We start from the raw sequence: 22,792 nt of genomic DNA on the forward strand, positions 1-22,792 counted from the left end.
TCTAAGGCAGAAGAGTGGTAAGGGCTAGACAATGGGGGTTAAGTGACTTGCCCAGGGTCACACAGCTAGATAGTGGTCTGAGGTGAGATTTGAACCCAGGATCTCCCATTTCTGGGCCTGAGCATTTTTCCATTTCCATTTGGGTCCATGCCACCAACTATGACCAATCTTTAATCCCTGGTTACATGAGTAGATATTGTTTCTCCATTTCACCATCTTCTTCCCATTACCTCCCTTCCCCATCGCATCCCCTGTACCCATGCCATCTCCTGGGGTATTCCAGTTGCTGTGCATCTATCTCTATGGCTTCTGTGGTTATGAAAGTGTGATGACTTCCCCCGTTTCCAACTGCCTGATCTTTCCCAGTGGGTACCCAAACAACCAAGTGTGCCTGTCCCCATTTCATAATCTTATAAGTTATCCATTCACCTAGCACAGTGCCCAGCACTTAAATTCTGGTTGTTGTTGACTAATGACTTTCATTTCATGCTAGCAGCCTCCATTCTGGGAAGCATCCCTTGTGGAGATGCAGCCTGGTTACTGCTCCAGATGTTACGGCCACAGCAACTGAAGACCCAGAAAAGAAAATTCTTGCTATCAAAGTCCTCATAATTGTCAAAAGGTTCAGCATCAGAAACTGGTGCCATTTTATCAGGGGAAATGACAAAAGGCATCCTTTTGGCTTTGCCACTATACCTCAAGACCATGAAACTTTCCATGTGTGGACTTCCATATTGGAATTCGAGCTCCTTTCTACATGCACGCACAGTGCAGTGCTTTGGACATAAAGTTTACTAGATCTGCAGAATTTCCTTGATGGGGGACGTTAGTGTTATGACTGTGGGGCAGCTAGGTTTCTCAGTGGATAGAGAGCCAGGTCTAGAGATGGGAAGTCTTGGGTTCAAATCTAAATTTAGACACTTCCTAGCTGCATAACCCTAAGCAAGTCACTTAACCCCAGTTGCCTAGCCCTTTCCACTCTTCTCTTGAGTTGATACTAAGTCAGAAGGTAAGGGTTAAAAAACAAATGGAAGCCTTTGAGTAAAATGACCATACTCAATCCCTCATATATATTCATGATGAGAGGAACTATTGGCATAGTCTAATGTACATTCCAGATTATGGGGTTCAGAGAAAATATGGGTAGGATCCAATGGACTTAACTCTAAGCATATAAGAGATAAGCTCTAAAGAATGAAATTCTCAAGTTTGGGGAATTGTGGGGCAGAGATACATGGGCAGAATGTGGCTGCTTTGCTATGGGGTGGAGAGGAAGCTTCTTGTGGTTTGCCAGCCAGGGGAAGTCTGCAGGCTGACTTGATCTGATAGTGCCCTATTTTAGCTAATTATTCTTGCTAACTAGATGTTAACTTCAGCTGTTCATAGGATGCTGAAGAAAAATAAGAGTTGTCAGTGCTCAGCACCCTGGGAAAAAGTATCAGCTGCCCTATCCTAGGCATAGTTCTACACAACTTCACAAATTCAATTTATTACTTATTGTATGTAATATAAAACATATCACTAATTATACATGAATAATTATTTTGTGATTAATAATTATTTAAATTATAAAACACATGGTGTTTTATATATACTATATATAACATATTCTATATAACATAACAATTGTTTTTTATAATTGTCCCTCAAATGTAATCTCTAATATAATAATATAATAAACATAATTGTTGTTATATAGAATATATTGTTATATAGCATATAATTTATGCATATATAATATATATAACATAGAAGTATATATACTATATAATAAATTCTTGATTTAAATTTAAAACCTTATGGGCAGTAATCATCATATAATTCTTTTGTATCTTACAATGGTTCCAAACTACAGCACACTACAGAGATGTCAAAAATATTTTTAAGTGGCAAACAAGACAGAGCCTGCAATTACTTAGGAGGTAAACGCTGAAATGAGGCCAATCTTTCCACCCCCGGTTCTTTCCTGAACCATGTGTAAGTATGATGAAACAAAACAAAACCTAGAACTCTTTGTTATAATAAAAATATCATTTTCTCCAGTCTTTCTGGAGCTCTTTTTGGGCATTTCCCTTTAGGAAGGCTGGTGGAACAAAAACTAAGGCTTCCCTCTTACTTAAAAGAAAGAAGGATAACCCAACTTTAGTCTGGTTTAGAGCCTGCCTTTCTCCATCTTTTGAAGTAACTGGTCCATGAGAGAAGTGCCCTCTGCTGTTAATGCCACCGTATTGCCACTGCTGGGAGTCTTTTCTTCCAGTCCATGAGAGGAGTTGCCAAGGAAGGAATTAAGTACAGTTATGACTATTGTTCTGGAATGTTAACACACAACTGTATTTCAAGGTATTTTCTTTGTTTACGATTCCTCTGTTGCCTTAGATTGTCTTGGGTTAGAGATGTGCATGGGGGAATGGGCCAGTGCTATGCCAGTGAGACCATTTTCTCCAGAAAAACTTGGATTAAAGAGTGATGTGAACTGGTTCCTGGCAGACTTGTGCCCCAAACAACAGGATGGTATTCCCATCTTTTGACAGCCTTCATCAGACCTGCAGTGGCTGGCCTCTTCCCTATTCTATGGTGACCCCTGGGTGAACTGAGTCCTCTATAAGAGAAAATAATTGCTGATCTTGTCTTGCTGAATCGTTACTGTGGATCTCACTCATGGGCTGCTGAAGGAAGTTGGAGAAAACCCCGAATTCGTTTGCTGGAGCTGCTACAAACTTGTTACACATCATCTTGTCTACTCTTGGGGCGAGGTGATGGATTCACTTTCTACTGGCCTCAGTGACTTTTCCTAATCTTCCCCTTCCTCCTTTAACTCTTCCCTGGCTTCCCCCTTTTCCCATCCTCTCAGCTGAAGGCCTCAACTCAGGAACCCAGGAGCTCCTGTCTCCAGGCTTGCCTCTCTATGCACTGGGCTGCCTGGTTGCCCACTGGTATCTTTCCACTTTCGCATCTCCAGGAGAGACCCTCATCATCTCTGGCCCAGGGAGGTTTCCTAATGTTTTGAGCAGTCGTTTCTCCCCACACTTAGCTGACAAAGGGCAGAGATAACCACGCTGAGTCAGCAAGCATTTATTAAACCCCTGCGAGGGGTCATCCACCGCTATGCACCAGGGAGTCTAAGAAAGGCAAAAACCAGCCCCTGCTCTCATGGGAGAAACACACCAAATTTGTAGCAAGGGCTCGTCCGAGAACAGGAGACTTAAATTCTGTTCAACCTAGAAGTAAGAATTTTATTTGAGGTTTAATTTAGGTAGCCCAGGGCTGGTAGAGTAGCCTCTCCGGAGCCGATGGACTAGCAGCCCTCCGGGTGTGGAGTGGCTGGCCTATTAGGGTCCGAGAGCTTGTCATCTCCCATTCTAGAGAAGTCTTCGCCTTTCCCCCAACCCCTGGAAAATAAGCCCGGCCAGGTTCAAGTGGAGCTGTGCTTTGGGGTTTGACACGTTCTTCACAGGGAATAAGAAGCATGAGCAGGTTTGGGGGATTCCCCGGAATGCCAGAGCCCCCGTGGCCCGCCTTGTCACCATTCGTCAATGTGGGAGGTCTCTCTGGCCTTCTGGAATGAGAATGAGGGAGGGTGGGGGGAGGTCCCGTACACTGGAGGACCACTGGAGGTAATTATATCTTCCAAATCTGAAACCATCTAAGTAACTAATAAAACAGACCAGGCACAAAGCTGATGCCCAGGATAGAATACTACAGAACAGAATGAGTAACTGATCAAGAACACAGATTTTGGGGTTCCTACTTGACTAATGCTAGTTTATCTAGTGCTAACTGGTGAGAAACACAAGATTTCCAAGTATGAGGGTCCCTGTCCTATTACTGCCCTTCACCACCCTGTGCCCCATCACTCTTAAGTCTAGTCTAATGGGGGAAGACAACACAAATAACAACGGACAATGCCTGTGTGTAAATTGGGCATAACTGACACAGGGAAAATCACAAGCCTCCTCACAGATGAGTTTGGGGCTGGTTTTTTGTTTAGGGCAGCTCGTGGCGCGGTGGGTGCCAGGAATACTCATGTTCAAAAGTTAAAATCTGGCCACAGAAACCTGTGGTGGCATTTAACCGCCTCAGTTTCCTCATTTGTCAAATGAGGCGAAGAAGGAAGTGGCAAACCACTCCAGTATTTTTGCCGAGAAAACCCCAAAACAAGGTCATGAAGAGTCACACACGATGAACAAAGGTGAGACTTTGGCTGGGACCCACTGGAAGACAGGGTTTCGTTTCACCCCCCAACTCAATAATCGCCAATGGCTCCCTGTAGTCTCCAGGATCAAACATAAAACCCCACTGGGTATTCAAAGGCCCTTCCTACTTTGCCAGTATTCTTACTCTCTATATGCTCATCATTCAGGGTTATCGGTCACTACTCTTATCTAAGTGACAAGGACAAAGAACATTTTCTCCCCTTCCCCTTCTTTTATCAGGCTAAGCATTCCCAGAGTCTTCCAACAAGCCTTACTTGGCATGCTTTAGGCAGACAATACAGCATTTCTGGATTCTGAGTTAAGAAGACCTAGAGTGAGATCACGGCTACTCTTTACTGTGTACCCCGAGTTCAACAATAATGATGCCAGCAATTCACTAACCTACACTGAGCTTCAAATACCTTCACCTGACAAATGAAGGGAAGGGCTGAAGGCGCATCCATCCAGCCACAAACCACGGACCTAGAACTAGTTCCAGGGTCTATTGTCTTTCTCAGTTTTGTCTCTCAAATGCATAACTTGAAGATGATGAAAACTTCAGGCAGTAAACATAATTCTTAACTTCTAAACTCTCAACGGAGTATTAAAATAAATTTTAATTAAAACTCACTTTAATGAGTTCTAATTTTTCTTGTACAGCAGTGTAATCTGAAAAATTTTATACCAAAACACACAAAGTGAAAAAGTGAAAGCATATTCTCATTTTGATATTCTATAACTATGACTCACAAATCTAAAAATTGCCGTACAATAAGTACATTCATCTTTATAAAGCTCTAACAGAGCAGAAGAGACAAGGAATCCTTGGAAAACATTGGCACTCTCTACCCTGCTTAGATAAGCAAAAATGCTGCAAACTTTAACATAAAACTTTTTAAAAAAATATTATGAGCCTTTTTGGGGTCTTTCCTCCCAAAAAAACCCACCCCAAAACACACATTTCAACTACAAATATAAAAATCTACACAAAACTCTCATTCTTTCCTAAATAACTTTTCCCAGAGGAAGAGCTACATAAGTGAGGCCAGCCCTGTCACACATTAGAATGACACCAGCAGCCTTCAACACATCTTTAGTAAATAAAGGACAAAGGAAAGTGAAAATAAAAATCTTGAGGCTATATTTAGGTAACAGTCTTAGTTCCGAAATTTCTTCTTTTTCCGAAACTTCTTGCCAGCTGCATTGGCTGCTTTTTCCATCATGATCTCTGTGTATTTCCTTTTATTGTACCTGAAAAGACATCGAAATGCCAATGAGACATAACACAATAAGATAAAACTAAAAGAGAAAAAAGATCTTGATTTTTCTAAATTTATCAAAACTCTCCTCTTCAGTTTCTCAGCAAACTTTGAGATGCTGGAAACCATTTAAAATGCAATGAAATGTAGAAAAATAAAAAAAGGTAGTAGAGCAGAAAAGAAACTGGAGAAAACAAATGATTAAAATTTTTTTTTTTTACTTTCTATGCTAGTAACAACTCTTAGGACAGAAGGGCAAGGCTAGGCAAATGGGATTAAGTGATTTGTCCCAAGAAAAGATTTTTTTGAAGAGTAACAATCAGGAGCTTCCCCCCTGAGTGAAGCCTTGTTGAGATTTACAAATGCCCTTTTTCTACTAGATCTCAGAAGGATTCCAATATTTTAGTCTAAAAATAGCCATGGGGAAGCTAGGTGGCTCAGTGGATAGAGGGCTAGGCTTGGAGACAGGAGGTCCTGAGTTCAAATCTGCCCTTTGAACTTCTAGCTGTGTAACCCTGGGTAAGTTATTTAACCCCAATTGACTTGCCTAGTCCTTACCACTCTTCTGCCTTAGAATCTGATTCTGAGATAGAAGGTAACGGTTTAAAAATAAATTAAAATAGCTGCCATTCCTAAGAGGTCATTAAACATTCTGCATCACAAAGGCATTTCCAGACGCTTCTCCTAGAAGCTGGGGGGCCTGCTTTTGCTCTCAGGAAGGCATTCAGCTGGTATAACTCACCATTCACAACCATTCCATGATAAAATAGCAAACACGAATCAAACCAAATCAAGCAAGATGAAAGGACCCAGGAGGAGCGAGGGGTGATGTGCCCCTAACTCTCCTCTGTACACACGCCTCAGCTCCTCTACACTCTCTAATCATTCCTGTGGGCTCCTGCCTAGCCACAGCCAAGAGCACAGATTTTCACAGTGGACAGGTACTAGGACAGGAGAGGAGCGAGACCTGGACCCATCCCCTTTCCTCTTGGCTCAATTGTCTCCTCTAACAGGATTACTTCTGAAGTTCTAAACCGCCCGGCCATTGTGCTACTGGCCTAGCTTCCCCACTGCCTTTGGTTTCCTTGGTCCCAGGACCTCCTTGTATACTGGAGCGTGGCACGCCACCCACCAATTCTGACCTACAGTGCGAATACAAGTGCAACTTTCACCATAGATGTCCAGTAGTAGAACAATTTGTAATAGCGGCCATTTTTAGCAACAATTTGCTCAAAATGTCCAATGAAATTAGCTTAATCAAAGCTCTAAAGCAACATGTTACTAATCTCTAACAAAAAACATGAAACTGAGTTGAATAAACTTGTAACACTCCACGCTGCAAACATTTGATCTCTTGAGACCAAAGAAGCTCTCCCAGTCTCATCTTGTATGTGTGGAAAGGGTCATTTCAACCAAATATAAAGTGACATATTTTGGTGGAAATTCATAAAAAAAGACCAATTTTCACTTTTTGGCCATCTAGGTCATCTTCAAAGACAATGAATCTGATAGCTTGCTAGCTTTTGGGGGACTCTCCCTGGCACTGGTCTCCTCCCCCTTCCACCTCCCATGGAGCTCTGGGCTGTCACACACAATGCTCGGCATGTCTGCAGTCTCTGCCTTCTCATCTCTCCCCCCAGAACACCCAGCGCCTTGGCACAATCTTTCCTCCTCCTTCTAGTTGTCTGTCTTTCCATCCTCAAAGGATCACAGAATCAAGAGTTGGAAGGAACCTCAGCATCCACATCTGAAGGAATCCCCTGGACAACAGACCCAGGACGCCTAAGGCCTCCAAAGAGGTGGATCCCACACCCGATTGAGGCAAAACTCATTATTTTGTATTTACTTCTTTGGGTAAGTCCCTCAGTAGAATGTAAGCCAAGGGCAGGTATTTTTTTCCCTCTCATTCCTATAGCCCAGAACAAGTAGGTGCTCAAGAAAATATTTGCCGACCAGAATTTGCCACTAACTTTATGTACTGTTAAATGCTCTAAATTATAGGCTTTTATTTTTAATTGAACTAAAAATAGTAAGTACAAATCAGTTTTAGCTTCTTTTCACATCTCCTCACCCTCACTTTGATTTGTTATTTAAACAAATCTTCCCCCAATGCACATCCAGAGCTCCTAACTCCCGCCATGGAGCCGGACACCCAGAAGGCAGAATATCAGTTCATGGGATGGAATATTCACCAATACACCAAGACAAAAGTAGGGCCAAATGGGGGGCTGTCACCACCTTTGTTTATGATGACAAAGAGGCAAACTTTTATAATGAGAGTTCTATTAGGCAATTAGATCCACACGTCAAGATGTACGAATATTGGCGAGACGTGTGCCCGCAAGAGGGTTGGTACAGGAGATCTCAATCTTTCCCAGAGACGAACAAAAACATTTCTTTGAATACATCCCCAGTTAAGACCCTTGCAGCTCACAGTAACAGCTTTGTACGTGACCTTTGGCCGACAGGAGCAGTGTCTCTGTGAGAATTATTCTTGCCTTCTTTCTCCCTGGGTCAGACCCCAACATTTATTCATGGCTCTTTGACCCTATAAACTATAGGCCCAGACTACTGGGGGGGGGAGGGGGGGAACAGGTAATGAAAATGTACATTTCAATAAAGAAACACTGTCAAGTAGCCATTCACTTAAAACAATAATTATACATCTCGACTCTCAAGTTCCTCTATTTTAAAGGACACGAATCACAAAAATTAATTCCATACTTTCAAAATAGGAATATATTGATAGGATGGTAAGATTTAAATATAAACAAGACCAAGAAATCAACTAGTTCGATACTCTAATTTTGCAGATGAGAAACTGAGATACCCACAGAAAAGTGAAGTGACCTACCAAGAGAATGTGTAAAACTGTGGATTCATAAATAATTCTCAACCTTACAGACCCTGTTTCCTCATCTATAAAACGGGGATAATGCCTGTAGAGCTTCCCCCTCCCAGAGTTACTACCCACTCTAAGGGGCTGGCCATGGGGATGCCAGTTATTATTCATTAGGGGGAAGCCAAACTCAGGGCCTCTGTCTACCATATGGTACTGCTTCTCTCAAGTTCTTGCAATTAAAACCCAAACAAATCAATTTACCTTCTGAATTCAGAATCAGCTAACAATTCTTCCACAATCGTTCTTTTCCTTTGCTTCTTAGGAATTCGAGAATGATAGAAGTCAGCTGGACTATCGACAATTGTTCCAACCTGGAAAATATGGGTTGAAATAGGAGTTCAGAAGCATTGATTAAATATTTACTTTGTGAAAAGGGAATTTGTTCTTTTCACCTTTTCAACTATAGGTACCTGGCATGAGTTTGAATTCTGGCTAGAAACAGGGACTCTTGTGAGGAAAATCATTGGATATATTTAGTCCTGAGGGTAGAACAACAACCAGAAAAATGGAGCAATGGAGTCAAGAATATGGCGAGATGTGTACCACTACTGGGTTTGTATCCCAAAGGGATAATAAGGAAAAAAAAGTGTACAAAAATATTTATAGCTGCACGCTTTATGGTGGCAAAATGAGGGGGTTTCCATCGATTGGGGAATAGTTGAACAAATTGTGGTTATCTTTTGGTGATGGAATATTATTGTGCTGAAAGGAATGATGAACTAGAGGAATTCCACGTAAACTGAAAAGACCTCCAGGAATTGATGCCGAGCAAAAGGAGCAGAACCAAGAGAACCTTATACACGGAGACTGATACATTGTGGCAATGACCCAAGACAATCCAGAGGAACTTAAGAACACTATCCACATTCAGAGAAAGAACTGTGGGAGCAGAAATGCAGAAGAAAAACACATGATCGATCACATGGTTTGATGGGGATATGATTGTGGTTTTGGCTTTAAAAGATTGCTCTATTGCAAATATGAATAATATGGAAACAGGTTTTGAACAATGATACATGTAAAACCAGTGGAACTGTTTGTCAGCTTCTGGAGGAGAGAGGAAAGGGGGGGAATCTGGCCAGACCAGGAAGGCAGGATGGTTTTCCCTACAACTGGCCCTGGACTGCCCTTTGGTGGTCCAGGCAAATTAGAAAACCATGATTGCGTATTAGAATTCTGAACCCTTGGGACTTCATCCCCCAGAAGTCCTTCAGTATTTCCCAGAATTCTGCTCCTCTCTCCACCACATTGCGTGGTCACATTTGTATATAACTTTCTGGGGCTCCTCCCCCTTCATCTTCTTCCTCAAGATTGGGGCTTGAGTTACTTAGCTCCTTTTAACTCTAGTTTTTATTTTAATAAATCTTATAAATATAATACTTGAGTTATTGCATATTAAATTTAATTCTCACAATTGGCTCCTGAGATGTCACGTGTTAATGGGCAGATTGAGCTGGATAAATGGAGGCAGAAGGAGAGCTCCACATGTTGGCTCTCTCCTCAGTGTCAGTGTGGTAGGGGCCCAAAATGGGGACCGCAGATTATCAAGCTAAGTACCTCTCTCGCTTGCTCCTATTTTTCCCTCTTCTTCCTACTACTAATTTTGATTTAATAAAATGTTCATCTACAGCCAGTATCTTATATTTAATTCTTACAGCTCTGTGCTAGGCCCTGGGTGCCAAGGGCTGGGGATAAAAAGGCAAAAACCCAGTTGTTGCCCTAGAAGGGCTCCTTTTCTAACAGGTGATAAAAGGGGCAACTGTACCCAGGAGACATGCAGCAGGCAGACAGAAGGGCCCTTCGGAGGGAAGGCTGGGGGCCACATGAGGGCCTGGGAAAGGCCAAGGACATGAGGAGGGAGGGGAGCATGGTGGGCCTGGAGTGCCAGGTGTCAAGCAGCAAAGCAAAGTTTATCTGGGGACTCTGCAGGCTGAGGAGGAAAAGTGAATGGGGGAAAACTGAGCAGAGAATGGGGAGAGGAGGATCACAGCCAGACACTTGGGATGCTGGTGTGAAACAAGGACAAGGCAGAGGCACAGGCATGTCTTTTTTAGGGCTGCCGGACTCACAGCTACTCTTGGGAGCTCGGAACTGAAGCACCGAGGAGAAAAAAAGGTTGGGTGGGGAGTGAGGTCAAGTCTACCAGCGAGCACGTAGTGAGCATCACTGTCTGCTGGACACGTGCCAAGCCTGTGACTTCCCCCAAGGCATGCCCCATGCAAGGAGATGGCATGCATCTGACTGCACCAACTCGTTGGGGGAGGCAGCTATGGAGGGATGTGAGCCTGCGGACAACCCTCAGGCCGAAGGACAGAAGAGGCTCCTGCTTCCAAAGGGCACAAGGATCACCCTCTCCCACACCCAACTAAGCTTCTGTCCTAGGATGATGTTGGGCTGTTAACATGTATGTCGTCTGAGAACTGGACTAAAATTCTGGAATTTTAAAACTGGAAAAGCTCATTCATGACCAGGTTGATTACAGATGGATTTTATTATTATTTTCTAGTGGTAACCAAAACTACCTACTAAATCAAAGAAGAAACTCTCCCCTCTTCTTCCCTGCTCCTCCGACTGCTCTCAGCATTATTGTTCAGTTGCTATCAGTCACCGAGAGACCACCACCACTAGTCACCTGACCCATTTTTACAGGAATGCCCCTGAAATTCATAACAACCTAATTAAAAACTTCCGGAATACAATCCCTTTGTAAGTTATTAATTACCTGAAGGGAATGATTCCAAGACGGGCCATATCTGAGCCGAGCCACCTAAAACTGTAATTTTGGCTATTTCTCTTGGGATATACACCATAAACATTAACCTTCTGAAGCCAGTAAAAAGCAAACCAGTTGCAACAGTTTGTCCAAATTAAAATAAAGGAACAGTGCTTCTTACCTGGAAATATTTAGGGAAACCATCTCTATCATTTTTCTTATAAAACCTTTTAGGGTCCATACTGGCTCTCATCTGCAGGGCTTTGAGATCATTTTTCAGTTCAGTTGTCAATTCTGGGGCTTTCATACCAAACCAGCCATCTCCTGCTGTTTTTTTTCGTTCCTCCTGAAATTTGGGTGGCAGAATTGAAACCATTACATATTTTATGTCTCAGTATAAAACACTATTTTCCCTTAAATTATACATTTTCAAATATTTTGTGAATTGGCATCAATTAATAAGATTTAAATTTGAAAAACAAACAGAAACAACAAACCCTAAATACCAAAAACAAGATTTGTCTAATTTTATATAAAAAGAGAATGAATACAGGTATAGGAAAGGAATTTTTCAGATAATCAAGTACACTATCTGGAAAAGATTCCTTAAAGGAGGAGATGGAAAAAGAATAGCATTATTTCTATAATAAGTTTTTCCATTAAACAGGTACTATCACTATTATCCACTTAATAAATAACCAATTAATATAATATTATAATAAAATGTCATTTTATTATATTAAATTTAAATTAAATTAAAATACTAAAAATATAATAAAATAAAAATATAATAAAAAACACTCAGAGGTATAAGAAAATCTAAATGAATTTTTCATTCAATCTCCTATATTTTAGAAAGTCATTTATTCCTAGTATTTAAAATTTTTTTTAATCTTTACCTTCTGTCTTAGAATCAGTACTTAAGATTCCAAAGTGGTAAGGGCTAGGCAACTGGGCTTAAGTGACTTGTCCAGGGCTCAGAGGTGGAAGTATCTGAGGCCATATTTGAACCCAGGAACTGTCTCCAGGCCGGGCTCTCTATCTGCTGAGTTACCTCATTGCCCCATTCCTATTTTTTTTTAACAGCGTAGAAAAAAATCCCCCAAACACTGAAATAAAAATAATAGAAATTACTATTCTTCCAAAAATACCTAGGGGCAAGATATTAAGTTTGTATACCCCCTCCTCTTATGTTTTACATTAGTGATAGGAACCTTTATCTACAGTTTATGACAGCTCTGTGGTATTCATAATAGTACTCTAAGACATGGTCCTTGGACTTTATACAGAGCATGTGCAAATGTAGGGGGAAAAGTTGAAAATGGCACATTTTGCCACCATGTTCCTTAAAAACAAAATCAGAGTCACCTTTGTTGAAATGTTTCCCAGTCAGGGCAGCTAGGTGGCTCAGTGGACAGTGGTAGAAGGTCCTGGGTTCAAATGTGGCCTCAGATACGTCCTAGCTGTGTGACCTTAGGTAAGTCATTTAACCCCAATTGCCTAGCCCTTATTGCTCTTCTGCCTTTAAACCAGTTCTTAGGGTAGATTACAAGAAAGAGGTAAGAGTTTTTTTAAAAGGGGGGAAGAAATGGCTTCTAGTTGATTAACATGAATTGAGATGTGTTTCTCCCATGCTATGTGTCTGGCCACGCCTTATCCAAGAGCACACAATTGTTTACCATTTTGGGGGCCACCTTGGTTTTTATAAAATATAATTTTTTGGGAAATGTTCCTGTGGTCTTCTATGGCCAGTGTCTTAAAATTAAAATATTACCAAGAGTTCTGTACTTACCCTGCGTTTTTTCTTAAGTTGAAATTGTGACTCCTTGTATGGTGGGATGCAATCTTTTTTTTCAAAATCAGGAGTAATAATGCTTTTCTGCAAGAGCTGATAAAAAGAAAATGAATGAGGCCTTGAATGCTGTCAGAGTAAGCTATACAACACCAAGATAGATTTTGTGTTTTAAATTGACATTTAAATATCTTCCAGGCTGGGAATCCCTAGGCTTGGATTCTAGTCCTAGCCCTACTGCTGACTAGCTGTAAACTCAGGTAAACCTTAGACTCCGAGTCTGTTATTTCCAGCTCTAAAAATTCCATGAATTCTTTATAGAGCCTAAACTATTTTATTTCTCCATCTATAGCTGATTTACTTTTAAAAGTCTAAAGTTTAGGGGGCAGCTGGATAGCTCAGTGGATTGAGAACCAGGCCTAGAGACAGGAGGTCCTAGGTTCAAATCTGGCCTCAGACACTTCCCAGCTGTGTGACCCTGGGAAAGTCACTTAACCCCTATTGCCTAGCCCTTACCACTCTTCTGCCTTGGAGCCAATACACAGTATTGACTCCAAGATGGAAGGTAAGGGTTTACAAAAAAAAAAAGTCTAAAGTTTCTTTGGACATATTTACTCATAATTATATAAACAGTATTACTGCTCCACATCATAAAGTCCCTTCTGCTTTTCCAAATTTCAGAGTAATGCAACAGATGGCTAAAGAGGAGTCAGAAAAGATGGACAGGAGAGGCCAAATCTGAGGACAGTGCTAACGAACTTGCAGGCACTTCTAAAGGTGGATGTGATGTTACACGTCAAGTCCTAAGTACAAGAGAATTCTAGTTAATGATTCAGAGGGGGAAAGTCCCAACAAAATATCTTAAAGAGGCCTTGTGTAAGATACTGTGCTAAAGGCTATGAGGGAAACACCCCAGTTCCTACTTATCCATTACAGAGCATGTGCTTTGCGGACCACAATAATCATTATATACATCGTACAGGTTCAGAACCAAGACTTGTCCCAGGTCAGGGTGAGTAAAGGTCAGAGCCTGTGAGTCTAATATTCTTGGTGACGGTAAGGAAGCTAGAGAGAGCGCAGTCCCAGAGATAACGGGAAACAAGAGGTAAAGAGGCAACTGCAGCAAGGCATACCTGGGGCACAGGAATGAGAGAGAACTTCAGGGCTTGAACTTGAAAGATAAGAGAGAAGAGATAGAGATAGAGAGAAAAGACAGAAGAGCAAAAGATGGGGACAGGAAAACACACAGCAAAAACAGAAAGTGGAGAATAGTTAATAATGGTTAACATGCAACATATGAAGAGGAAAAGTAAAGAAAGCTAGAAAGATTAAGTTCTGGAAAGGCCTTGGGTAGTGTATAAAATCTGAGTATTATTGAACTGACCAAAAAAATCTAATTCAAGGTTTCTGAGCAAAGGGAGCAATACAATAATTTGCTTTATATTACTTTGGCAGCAATGTGTGAATTGAAAATGGAAGGGAATCCACTAGTTAAAATAATCCAGTCAGATAGATTCTTGGAGGTTTTTGGTAAAGACAGAGGAAATAAGAAGGGAGAGAGTGGAGGCTGGACTCAGGGAGGCAGACAGGCAAGCTGAAGATAACACACCAAATAAACTGTGTGTCCATGTGACGAAGAATGAACAAAACCAGGGAAATGAGGACAAGTTATAGCTTAATTTTTGGTAAGAGTGAAATTTTCTTCAGTTGAAACATCCAGGCAGATTCATTTAGCATACAATTGGAAATATGGGTTTGGAACTTGAAGGTTATAGATATAAATTTGGAAGTTTTCTCCATTGAGATGGTAGTTGAAACCAGGCTCCATATAGAAAGGAAGGGAATAACAATTTTCTAGAACAGAGGGTATCAAGAAGCTGAAAGCAAACAGTAAGGCTCTCTCACTAGAACTTAAAAATAAATATCAGAGGCAACTAGGTGGCTTAGTAGATTGAGAGTGAGGCCTAGAGCTAGGAGATCCTGGGTTCAAACCTGGTCTCAAACCACTACTTTCTAGCTATGTGATCCTGGGCAAGTCACTTACTCTCCCCACCCTCTCCTCTCCCCCTCCCTGCCCCGCCCCCTCATTGCCTAACCCTTACTGCTCTTCTGACCTGGAACCAATACACTGGTTGATTTAAATTGGAGTACTGATTCTAAATACCATAGAGAAAGAAAATTAGCCCCACATTTTTAGTATCAGTGGAGGAAAAGTGAAATATGAAATATTGTTGTTAAGTCAGAGGCTTAGGTATGTGAAAATATAAGAGCATATGTCATGAAACTCACCTCTTTTTTATTTTTCTCCTTTATTTGTGTAAGGGCATTTTTGTTGAAGTTCATTTTTTCTGCATTAAAATTAATATATAAGCCTCCAAGTTGCTTAATACTCAGACCAGGATCTATGCTGCTACTTGACAACTTCAAGCTGAAAAAGAAATTGCCACTTAATTAAAACACTGAATCATTAAAGAAATATGGAAACAGATGGGCAGAGCACTGTGCATAGAGCTAAAAAAAAATGCCTTTCTCTTCTTTTGCCCATTTTACTTTCAATGTCACAAATTACTCCCAAATTACAAGCAAATTAAATTTGTTACATTGGTTTGTCTCAAAATTCTACATGAATGGAATTTTTGAAATAAATGTATTCTACTGGAAAATGTCAATTCAAATGCCTTTAAAGAGAATTAGCAATTTTTAAAATTCTTAATTCATCTGTATTGAAAGACACTTGAAATTGTTATTCCTTGAAATGCCATGGGGGAAAAATAACCACTTTGGGAATAGTATGGTACTTTCTGCTTTATTATAATTCTTCAAATTAAGAAGATTATACTTGACCTTACCTGGAAGCTTCAGGTAGCTAATTTTTTTCTGACCACATAAATGGGAAAAAGAAAACCTCTAAATAATCCACTTCACTTTACTGTGCTGACTCCAAAATGCAATTAGACAATGGCCCACCTCTTTTTCTCAGTCCATGATCCCTTTCACAATAAATCCTAATGTTGGGCACCTATACCATATTCATGACTGGGAGATAGCAGGGCCAGACCCATTAATTACAAACAGATAAAGTATTCACAAACCATCAGGCATAAACTGCTTCTTTGCTTTGAGATCAAGTTATTTGTTACTAAATATTTACTCACTGTAAACACCTTAAGGTATTTGTGAGTGCATCAAGAGACCAAGGAAGGAAATAATAATCAAGGGGGAAATTTCCAAAGAACTATTTATTCTCTATTTCAATTCACCAATCTTAGTGGTATAGCTTCCTATTTAATTGCCTCTATTTCCGGGAACTTATACTGCAGTCAAGGAATCCAAACTCAATAATGGAGCCAAAACCCAACAGTTTACCTTTCTTTTTAAGTTGGTCCTAACTCTGGAGCAGAAAAATCATCATTACAAATAACAACACTTCCTTCCAATCATACTCAAAATCCCCAAGTCACTGTGGACATTCTTCAGACATCTCTTCCTCTACAAACAATACGTCAAGGAAGGCCAGAAACAAGACAGAATAAGCAACTCTGAAGCAGAAAATATTCATCCTGTAAACCCACTGCCCAACTCATTAGACTATCATTTGCAGGTAAGATTCAAGGGATTTAATATAACATATAGCAAGAAACCCAAATTCTTCAAATAAATATAAAAACTTACAGGTTAGACTTGGTGTTACTCAGTAAGTCATCTTCATCTATGAACTCCTCTTCATTTTCTTCTTTGTCTATAGGCTCCTCTTCTTCACTTTCCTCTTCATCATTTTCCTGCTCACTGGCTATTTCACTTGTTTTTTCTTCCTCTTCTTCCAAGTAATAATTCTTATCAGAATTCAATCCAGGGGTTTTGTCAATGACAAATAAGAGATCCTTGGATAGGTTATCTTCTGAATTTTTCTCTGATGAAAGCTTTTGTTCACTACTCTCAACAAAACACAATGTATCTTCTTCATTCTCACTATCTTCAGACACCTGTTCCTCATCACTGCTGAGAACTAAGAAGCCAGAATTATTGTTATCTTGAGACTCCATGGTAACAGAAGGGGACCTTACCATGGTATTACCATTTAAATGCTCTTTTTTGTCATAAGTATCTTCAATGACACTGACTTTGCAGTCACTGTTTTCATTATCAGTAATTTCTGTAAGTGTAACATCATTGGTTTCCTCTAAATCCTCTGCCTTTTCATTCTGTTCATTTATCCCTTCCAAACATCCATCTAAAAGAACAAAAGCTTCGCTTATTCTTTCAGTAGCTGTTTTTTTGTGCTCTGCTTTGGTTTTGTCTGGTGTTGATTGGCTTTGAGAAGTAAAAAATTTTTTAAAGGTGCTTTGCTGAAGTCCTTTACTATTTGTTTCTTTTTTCTCCTCCACCACATAAGATTTACTTAAGTCTCCTTTGGAAAACTCTTCTGCAATGGCATCTTTCTTTCTTCTCATTTGTACTTCTGGCTTTTCTTCTGAACTCTTCACTAAGGATTTATCACCAAATCCCTGAATTTCATTTTTACATTGATTGGACCTATTTCCCAGAGAAGGAGCAGGCTGTTCTGTATTTGAACTCTGAGTATTCACACATGTGGATTCAAAGATGATTTCCAGTTGGGAAGGAACTGTATGCTCGCTCTGGTTTACATTTTCTGGCTTGGGTGTATTATCTTCCCCTTCAGATTGTGATTCAGCTTCTTTCTTTAATTTTATCTGTTTGCTCCTAGTAGTTCTTCGGCTTCCAATGGATGAAACACCTGAGCACCATGACTCAGCATCAGAAGTTTCTTCAGCCAATAAAGCAGAATTTGAATCTACGTGGAATCTTGTTTCTCTCTGTCTGGCCCTTCTGGTTCTAACAGGAGATGCCAAAAGGGAAGAAAGAACTGAGGAGCAGGACTCAGATTCTGAAACTTCACCTTCATCCCCAGATTTGATGGATTCACTCCGAGTAGTCTTATGCCTGCTCCTAGGTTTGGATTCTGGCTGGCAGGGAATGATGATGCGCCTTCTTCTAGTGACCCTTACTGTTGGTTCCTGCAGCCCAGACATATAAGAACAAGTGGACTCAGCTTCTGAGACCTCTCCATCTGTCACTGGATCAATGGTTTGTACTAAATTACTCCTACTTCTACTCTTGGCTGCTTTGACTGTGGGAGGATCCTGCAGGAGGGCCTTGGAATCAGCATCACTTAAATCATCAGTCTTTGAGTCCTTCATGTCTTCTGGCTGTTTGTTTTCACTTCTTGCTCCTCCGGGAGGGGACTCCTGAAAGGCAGGAAATAAAAATCCATTAGAGTAATGTAGGGACACGTGTGGAATTGGGCATGAAAAAATGTGGTCAGATATGAGAGTCAAAGTCGGATTCTGGTGCCAGTTTTGCAGTCACTTCCCTGGATAAGCCCCAACAACTTACCGGACGCTCTAGGCCTCAGTTTACTTATGTGCCAAAGGGAGGAAGTTGGATGAGATGAGCTCTGGGATCCCCTCAAGAGCTACTCCGCCACTCTAGGGGCTAGTTTAGGCATCAAACCCACCTGGAGAGGATATCTTCTCTGCGTGGCCAGCTCTGGTACTCAAACACAGCCCGGATCTCAGGTCTGAGGGAATTTGGGATCCCCAGCAGCCTGAAAGATCTCAGCTGAGAAGAGATTCTCAGCTCTGGCTGCCGGCCACGCTGCAGAAGGAGGTGGGGTTAACGGAAAGGCGGGGCCACGTACGGCACGCCTCTTGCACACGCGCTCTGACGCCACCACGCTCCTCCCGGCGCATGCGCTCTGACGCCATCACGCTTCTCACCGCGCCCGCCGAGTTGGGCCGGGGTCCAAGCGCGCGCAACGTCACTCAAAGGTCTCCCTCCGCGCTCTGATCCGATACCTCTTACCCCAAATCGAGACTCACTTTCTCAGGTCGGACTAACAGTTTGCAAAGTGGGGGCAGTAAAAGATAAAAGAAGAGTAATGGCGAATGCCTGTTTCCTACCCTGTGCCTCGGGGATTCATTCTTCTGAATTCGCCTAGGCTGTGGCCCCTCCAGCCGCATCGATCTGGTTGCCACCATCCTGCCGGGCCTCTCACCCACCAGCTATTGCAGCCTTCACGTTCTGACACTTCCTTCTTTTAAGACGCCCCGGAAATACGTTTTCTAATCCGGTCTTGGCCATTTTTTCCAGTATCGGAGCTTCCCCTCCGGAGTGACGTCACTCCGGAGAGGGCAGAGCAGAAGTCCCGCCTCCTCGCTCAGGAGTTTCCTGCTCCCCGTTTGGTTCCGCTTCCGTAGTTGGAGGTCACTGAGCTGGGCGGGCGGAGGAGAGCGAAGAAGCATCACCCAAGGCATGCCCCTCCTGGTGGCTCCATCACCCCGAGTACTTCCGTGAACTTCTAGAGAAAGTCTGCACTCTGGTGCTGAGCAACACCTTCAGAAAGAACGAGTGTCTCTCACCTCATCCTACGGTCACCTCAAGTTTAGCCCAACATACCCCCCCAAGCCTCTAATTCTCCCTATTCCCCAGTGTTTACTAGATAACCCTTGCAGTTAGAGGCCACTTGAATCTGCAAGCTCGGGTTCAAATGCTGGCTCGACCACTTCTAAGCTTTGTGATCTTGGTCAAGACACTTTCCCCCGCCCCACTTTTTACATTTCTATTGACTAACTGAATGTTGTCAGACTAGGCTCTGGGTTTACAGATACAAAGAATGAAACAATTTCTACTTGAAATCAGCTTACGTTCTAATGAGATAGATAACGTAGGAAAACATAAAGCAAACATGCGCCAAACTAGTTAAAATACAAGGCAGTTTGGGAGGGAGGTCATTAGTATTTGGAATCAGGAAAAGTATTATTCAGAAGATAGATAGTGCTTGCATCTTAAGAGGGGTTACAAGTGGTGGAACTGGATGGTTATCCCCTATCCCTATGGAATGTAGGCTCCTACAAGGAAGGAATTGTTTTGTCTTTTTTTCCTAGTAGTACTTGGCCTAAAATTACGTATAATGTTTATACATTTTAGTTGTTCCTCTTTTCTCCATTTTAAAACGGAGGGGGCCAGACTATGAGATTTCTTAAAACCTTAGTTCAACTTTCAAATCCTGAAATGCAACAGGAGAGAATTTGTTTTGCTGGGCAATAGAAGGATGTTTAAAAGTTGCAGAGAAACATAGGTTAATGTTAAAAAGTATAGGACCACAGATTTTTTTTTTTTCATTTCAGACGGTCTTTTAATAGGCTTCGTAAAGCCAAAGAAAACTGTATACAAGAATTCCTTAACCACTTCAAATACAATATCAATGGAATATGCATACTTCTTCCAGTAAAAAAAGGACAATATAAATAAACATTTTCAAGAACCTCTTTTATGGAAAGTTTGCAAGTCTATTTCTGGGTAATTTACAGTATACAGTAAAAATACCTTTATGCAGAGTGAACATACAAGCAGTTTCTCTTTAGATATACCAAGGTGGTCTGCCTCTCCACAAACCCTCACGGCTGCATTCCTACCTTGCTACACTAAAGGAAGGTTACAAAAAGTTGAAGGTAACGCACTTAAAAAAAAAAATTAAAAAAATAAAACAGAAAATAAAACAAAAACAAACAAACAAAAAAAAAGCCAAACCTCCACAGCTTGTTCAGCTTCCCGTGAACAATGAATTTTAAGGTCCTTTTCTAACTCAAAGAAAACCGAACCAGGGCCCCCAATTTCACAAGTTTTGTTGTAAAAAGCTTAAAAAAAATTTTTCTTAAAAACAAAACCAAAAGAAAAAAACAAAACAAAAAAATAATAAAGAAAACCACCACACCTTGGCTCATGACGAAAAGAAAAAAAAATCCGAAGTGCTTTCAAAATGCTTTTTTAAAAAAACACTCGAGAACAGACAAGAGCTTTCTTAAAAGAAAAGTCTAATTAGGCCATCTCATGTCCGAAGCTGTCAGGCTGTGTTTGACAAGATCAGAACTGATAATACTACAAAAGTGAATACAAGTAGATGGGTACTACACAATAACGATTCAGCGAAGCTCCAAAAATCTTTATAAATACAGCCATTGGAAGGACGATCTTGATTCAGGAAGGATTTTTACTCGTTGTGTGTAGCATAACTGTCATAGCTGTCTCTGTAAGACCCTCCTGAAGACCGGTCACCATAGCCTCCTTGACTCCTGCTGCTGCTGTAATAGTCTCTGGAACTTCATATCCTCCGCTTCTGGATTCAAATCTGCTCCCCCCATAACCGCGGTCTCCACCTCCTCTAGAAAAACCACGGCCTCGACCCCTGCCTCCACGGAAGAAGCCTCGGCCACTGGATGAACCCCCTCTGTATCCACGGGACCGATTTTCTGATGATTTGCCTGCCTGGTCAACTCTAATCTGCCGCCCATCAACAGACTTTCCATTCATGGCCATCATGGCATCTTTAGCATCATCTATGTTCTCAAATGTGACAAAGCCAAAACCTCTGGATCTCTGAGTCTCCCTGTCTTTCACAACAACAACTTCAGCAATCTGTCCATACTTTGAGAAGACTTGTTCCAATGACTGTTCATTAGTATCAAAACTCAGTCCACCAACAAAGAGTTTTCCTTCATCTGATGCCATCTTGACCGGTGTGTAGGATAGGACGGGAAGGATAAGCGGTGTCAGCGAAAAGACCAGAACGACCTGAGCCTCCTAACGGGAAAATCAGGACCACAGATTTACAAGTGGAAGGGCCTTTTTAGGGCCTTTGTAGATGAAGAAACTGAGGCTGAGAGAGCTGGTTAATTGCCCAGAGTCATGTAACTATAAATGTCTGAGGTGGGATTGAACTTTTAAAATTTTCCTGACACCCAAGTCCAATATACCATATTCTTTAAGACCTTCAAACTGGCTTATTAAGAAAGAGACAAGGATAACAGGAAATCAGTTTAGTTTTTCAAAATGTAATTGAAGGAAATTGAACTATATATCAATATGAAATTTTTGCTACAGGTGAAACCAAAACATAAAAGGCATTCGTAGCTAAATAAAAGGATTGTTCACAGATTTTCCCAAGAGAGGCAAATTAGAGTTGTCAGAATTAGTTTCATCCTACAATCAAAGGTGGGAAGAAATATTACATGATGTTCTTGGTTCTTTCTTCTTGTATTCATTATGTATAAGCAAAAAGACCAATCTAAAGATCAGTGCAACTTATAAACTACTGTATGTTGCCAAGGATGAAGAGAAATCCTACAAGAACTCAACAAGAAAAACAGATGTTAAAAGCTTATAGATTACTTAATAGTGCCATTCCTATATATTATGAATACCTCCATAAGGAACACAACCAGAAGAATCTAGACAGAGTAAGAAGTAATCAAGCTAACTATATTTTGACAGGAAATATTTGTTTATCAATAAGGGAGATATCTCTGAATCACATCTTTGTGTAAATTCAGACAAATTTATTTAAGATAAACAGTCAAAACAAAATTACAAAGATAGCAGTAAGAAGAAAAGAGGCAACATGCAATTATAACAGCTGGAATGTAAACTTATGAGCTGGTAGTTTCATTTTTGATTTTATATCTACTAATATGACTAACTTTACATATAGTAGCTGCTTCATAAAAAAATGTTCAGTTAAAACATTTCCAATCTGACCTATTTTTTTAAAATGGGCTGAGAGCTAAGAGTACTGTCATATTTTCAGATGGCTATACAGCCATCTCCCTTTATTTATTTATTTTTTTTTTTTTAACCTTCACCATCCATCTTAGAATCAATACTGTGTATTCCTTTTAAGGCAGAACAGTGGTAAGAGCTAGGCAATGGGGGTCAAATGGCTTGCTCAGGGTCACACAGCTTCAAAGTATCTGAAGCAAGATTTGAATCCAGGACATCTCATCTCTAGTCCTGGCTCCACCCACTGGAGCCACCTCACTGCCCTCAAATGGCTATATAATTCCTACACAAAATCCT

At 40.9% G+C, this 22,792-nt stretch overlaps 2 protein-coding genes across 3 annotated transcripts; both read right to left on the reverse strand.

Annotated features, from left to right (window-relative positions):
* Nucleotides 1-5,270: 5,270 nt before the first annotated feature.
* Nucleotides 5,271-19,082, reverse strand: DNTTIP2 (deoxynucleotidyltransferase terminal interacting protein 2). Of its 2 annotated transcripts, none has more exons than XM_007484991.3 (7): nt 18,841-19,082; nt 16,532-18,126; nt 15,149-15,287; nt 12,860-12,955; nt 11,249-11,413; nt 8,556-8,665; nt 5,271-5,444 (listed from the first exon to the last, which is right to left on the reverse strand). In XM_007484991.3, exons 1-7 carry the CDS (start codon nt 18,916-18,918, stop codon nt 5,351-5,353), a joined length of 2,277 nt encoding a protein of 758 aa, XP_007485053.2. In that variant the 5' UTR covers nt 18,919-19,082; the 3' UTR covers nt 5,271-5,350. The 2 variants fall into 2 exon arrangements, with proteins under 2 accessions (XP_007485053.2, XP_007485055.2); XM_007484993.3 differs by lacking the exon at nt 18,841-19,082 and adding an exon at nt 18,396-18,574.
* A 965-nt stretch (nt 19,083-20,047) lies between these two features.
* LOC130457493 (cold-inducible RNA-binding protein-like) lies at nt 20,048-21,544 on the reverse strand. Its single transcript, XM_056819096.1, is given in 2 exon segments — nt 20,048-21,043; nt 21,046-21,544. Coding segments are annotated over 2 exon segments (516 nt in total). The 5' UTR covers nt 21,449-21,544; the 3' UTR covers nt 20,048-20,930.
* Between the last annotated feature and the right edge of the window lie 1,248 nt (nt 21,545-22,792).

Source organism: Monodelphis domestica, chromosome 2 (genome assembly GCF_027887165.1).
Source record: "Monodelphis domestica isolate mMonDom1 chromosome 2, mMonDom1.pri, whole genome shotgun sequence".
NCBI lineage: Eukaryota > Metazoa > Chordata > Mammalia > Didelphimorphia > Didelphidae > Monodelphis > Monodelphis domestica.

Coding starts and splice junctions, on each gene's coding strand:
- DNTTIP2 (XM_007484991.3), bottom strand. CDS start 18,918: ATGGTGGCAACCAGATCGATGCGGCTGGAGGGGCCACAGCCTAGGCGA. Junction 18,127..18,840: donor ATGAATCCCCGAGGCACAGG/GTAGGAAACAGG, acceptor CCTGCCTTTCAG/GAGTCCCCTCCCGGAGGAGC. Junction 5,445..8,555: donor GCTGATTCTGAATTCAGAAG/GTAAATTGATTT, acceptor ATGTCTTTTCAG/GTACAATAAAAGGAAATACA.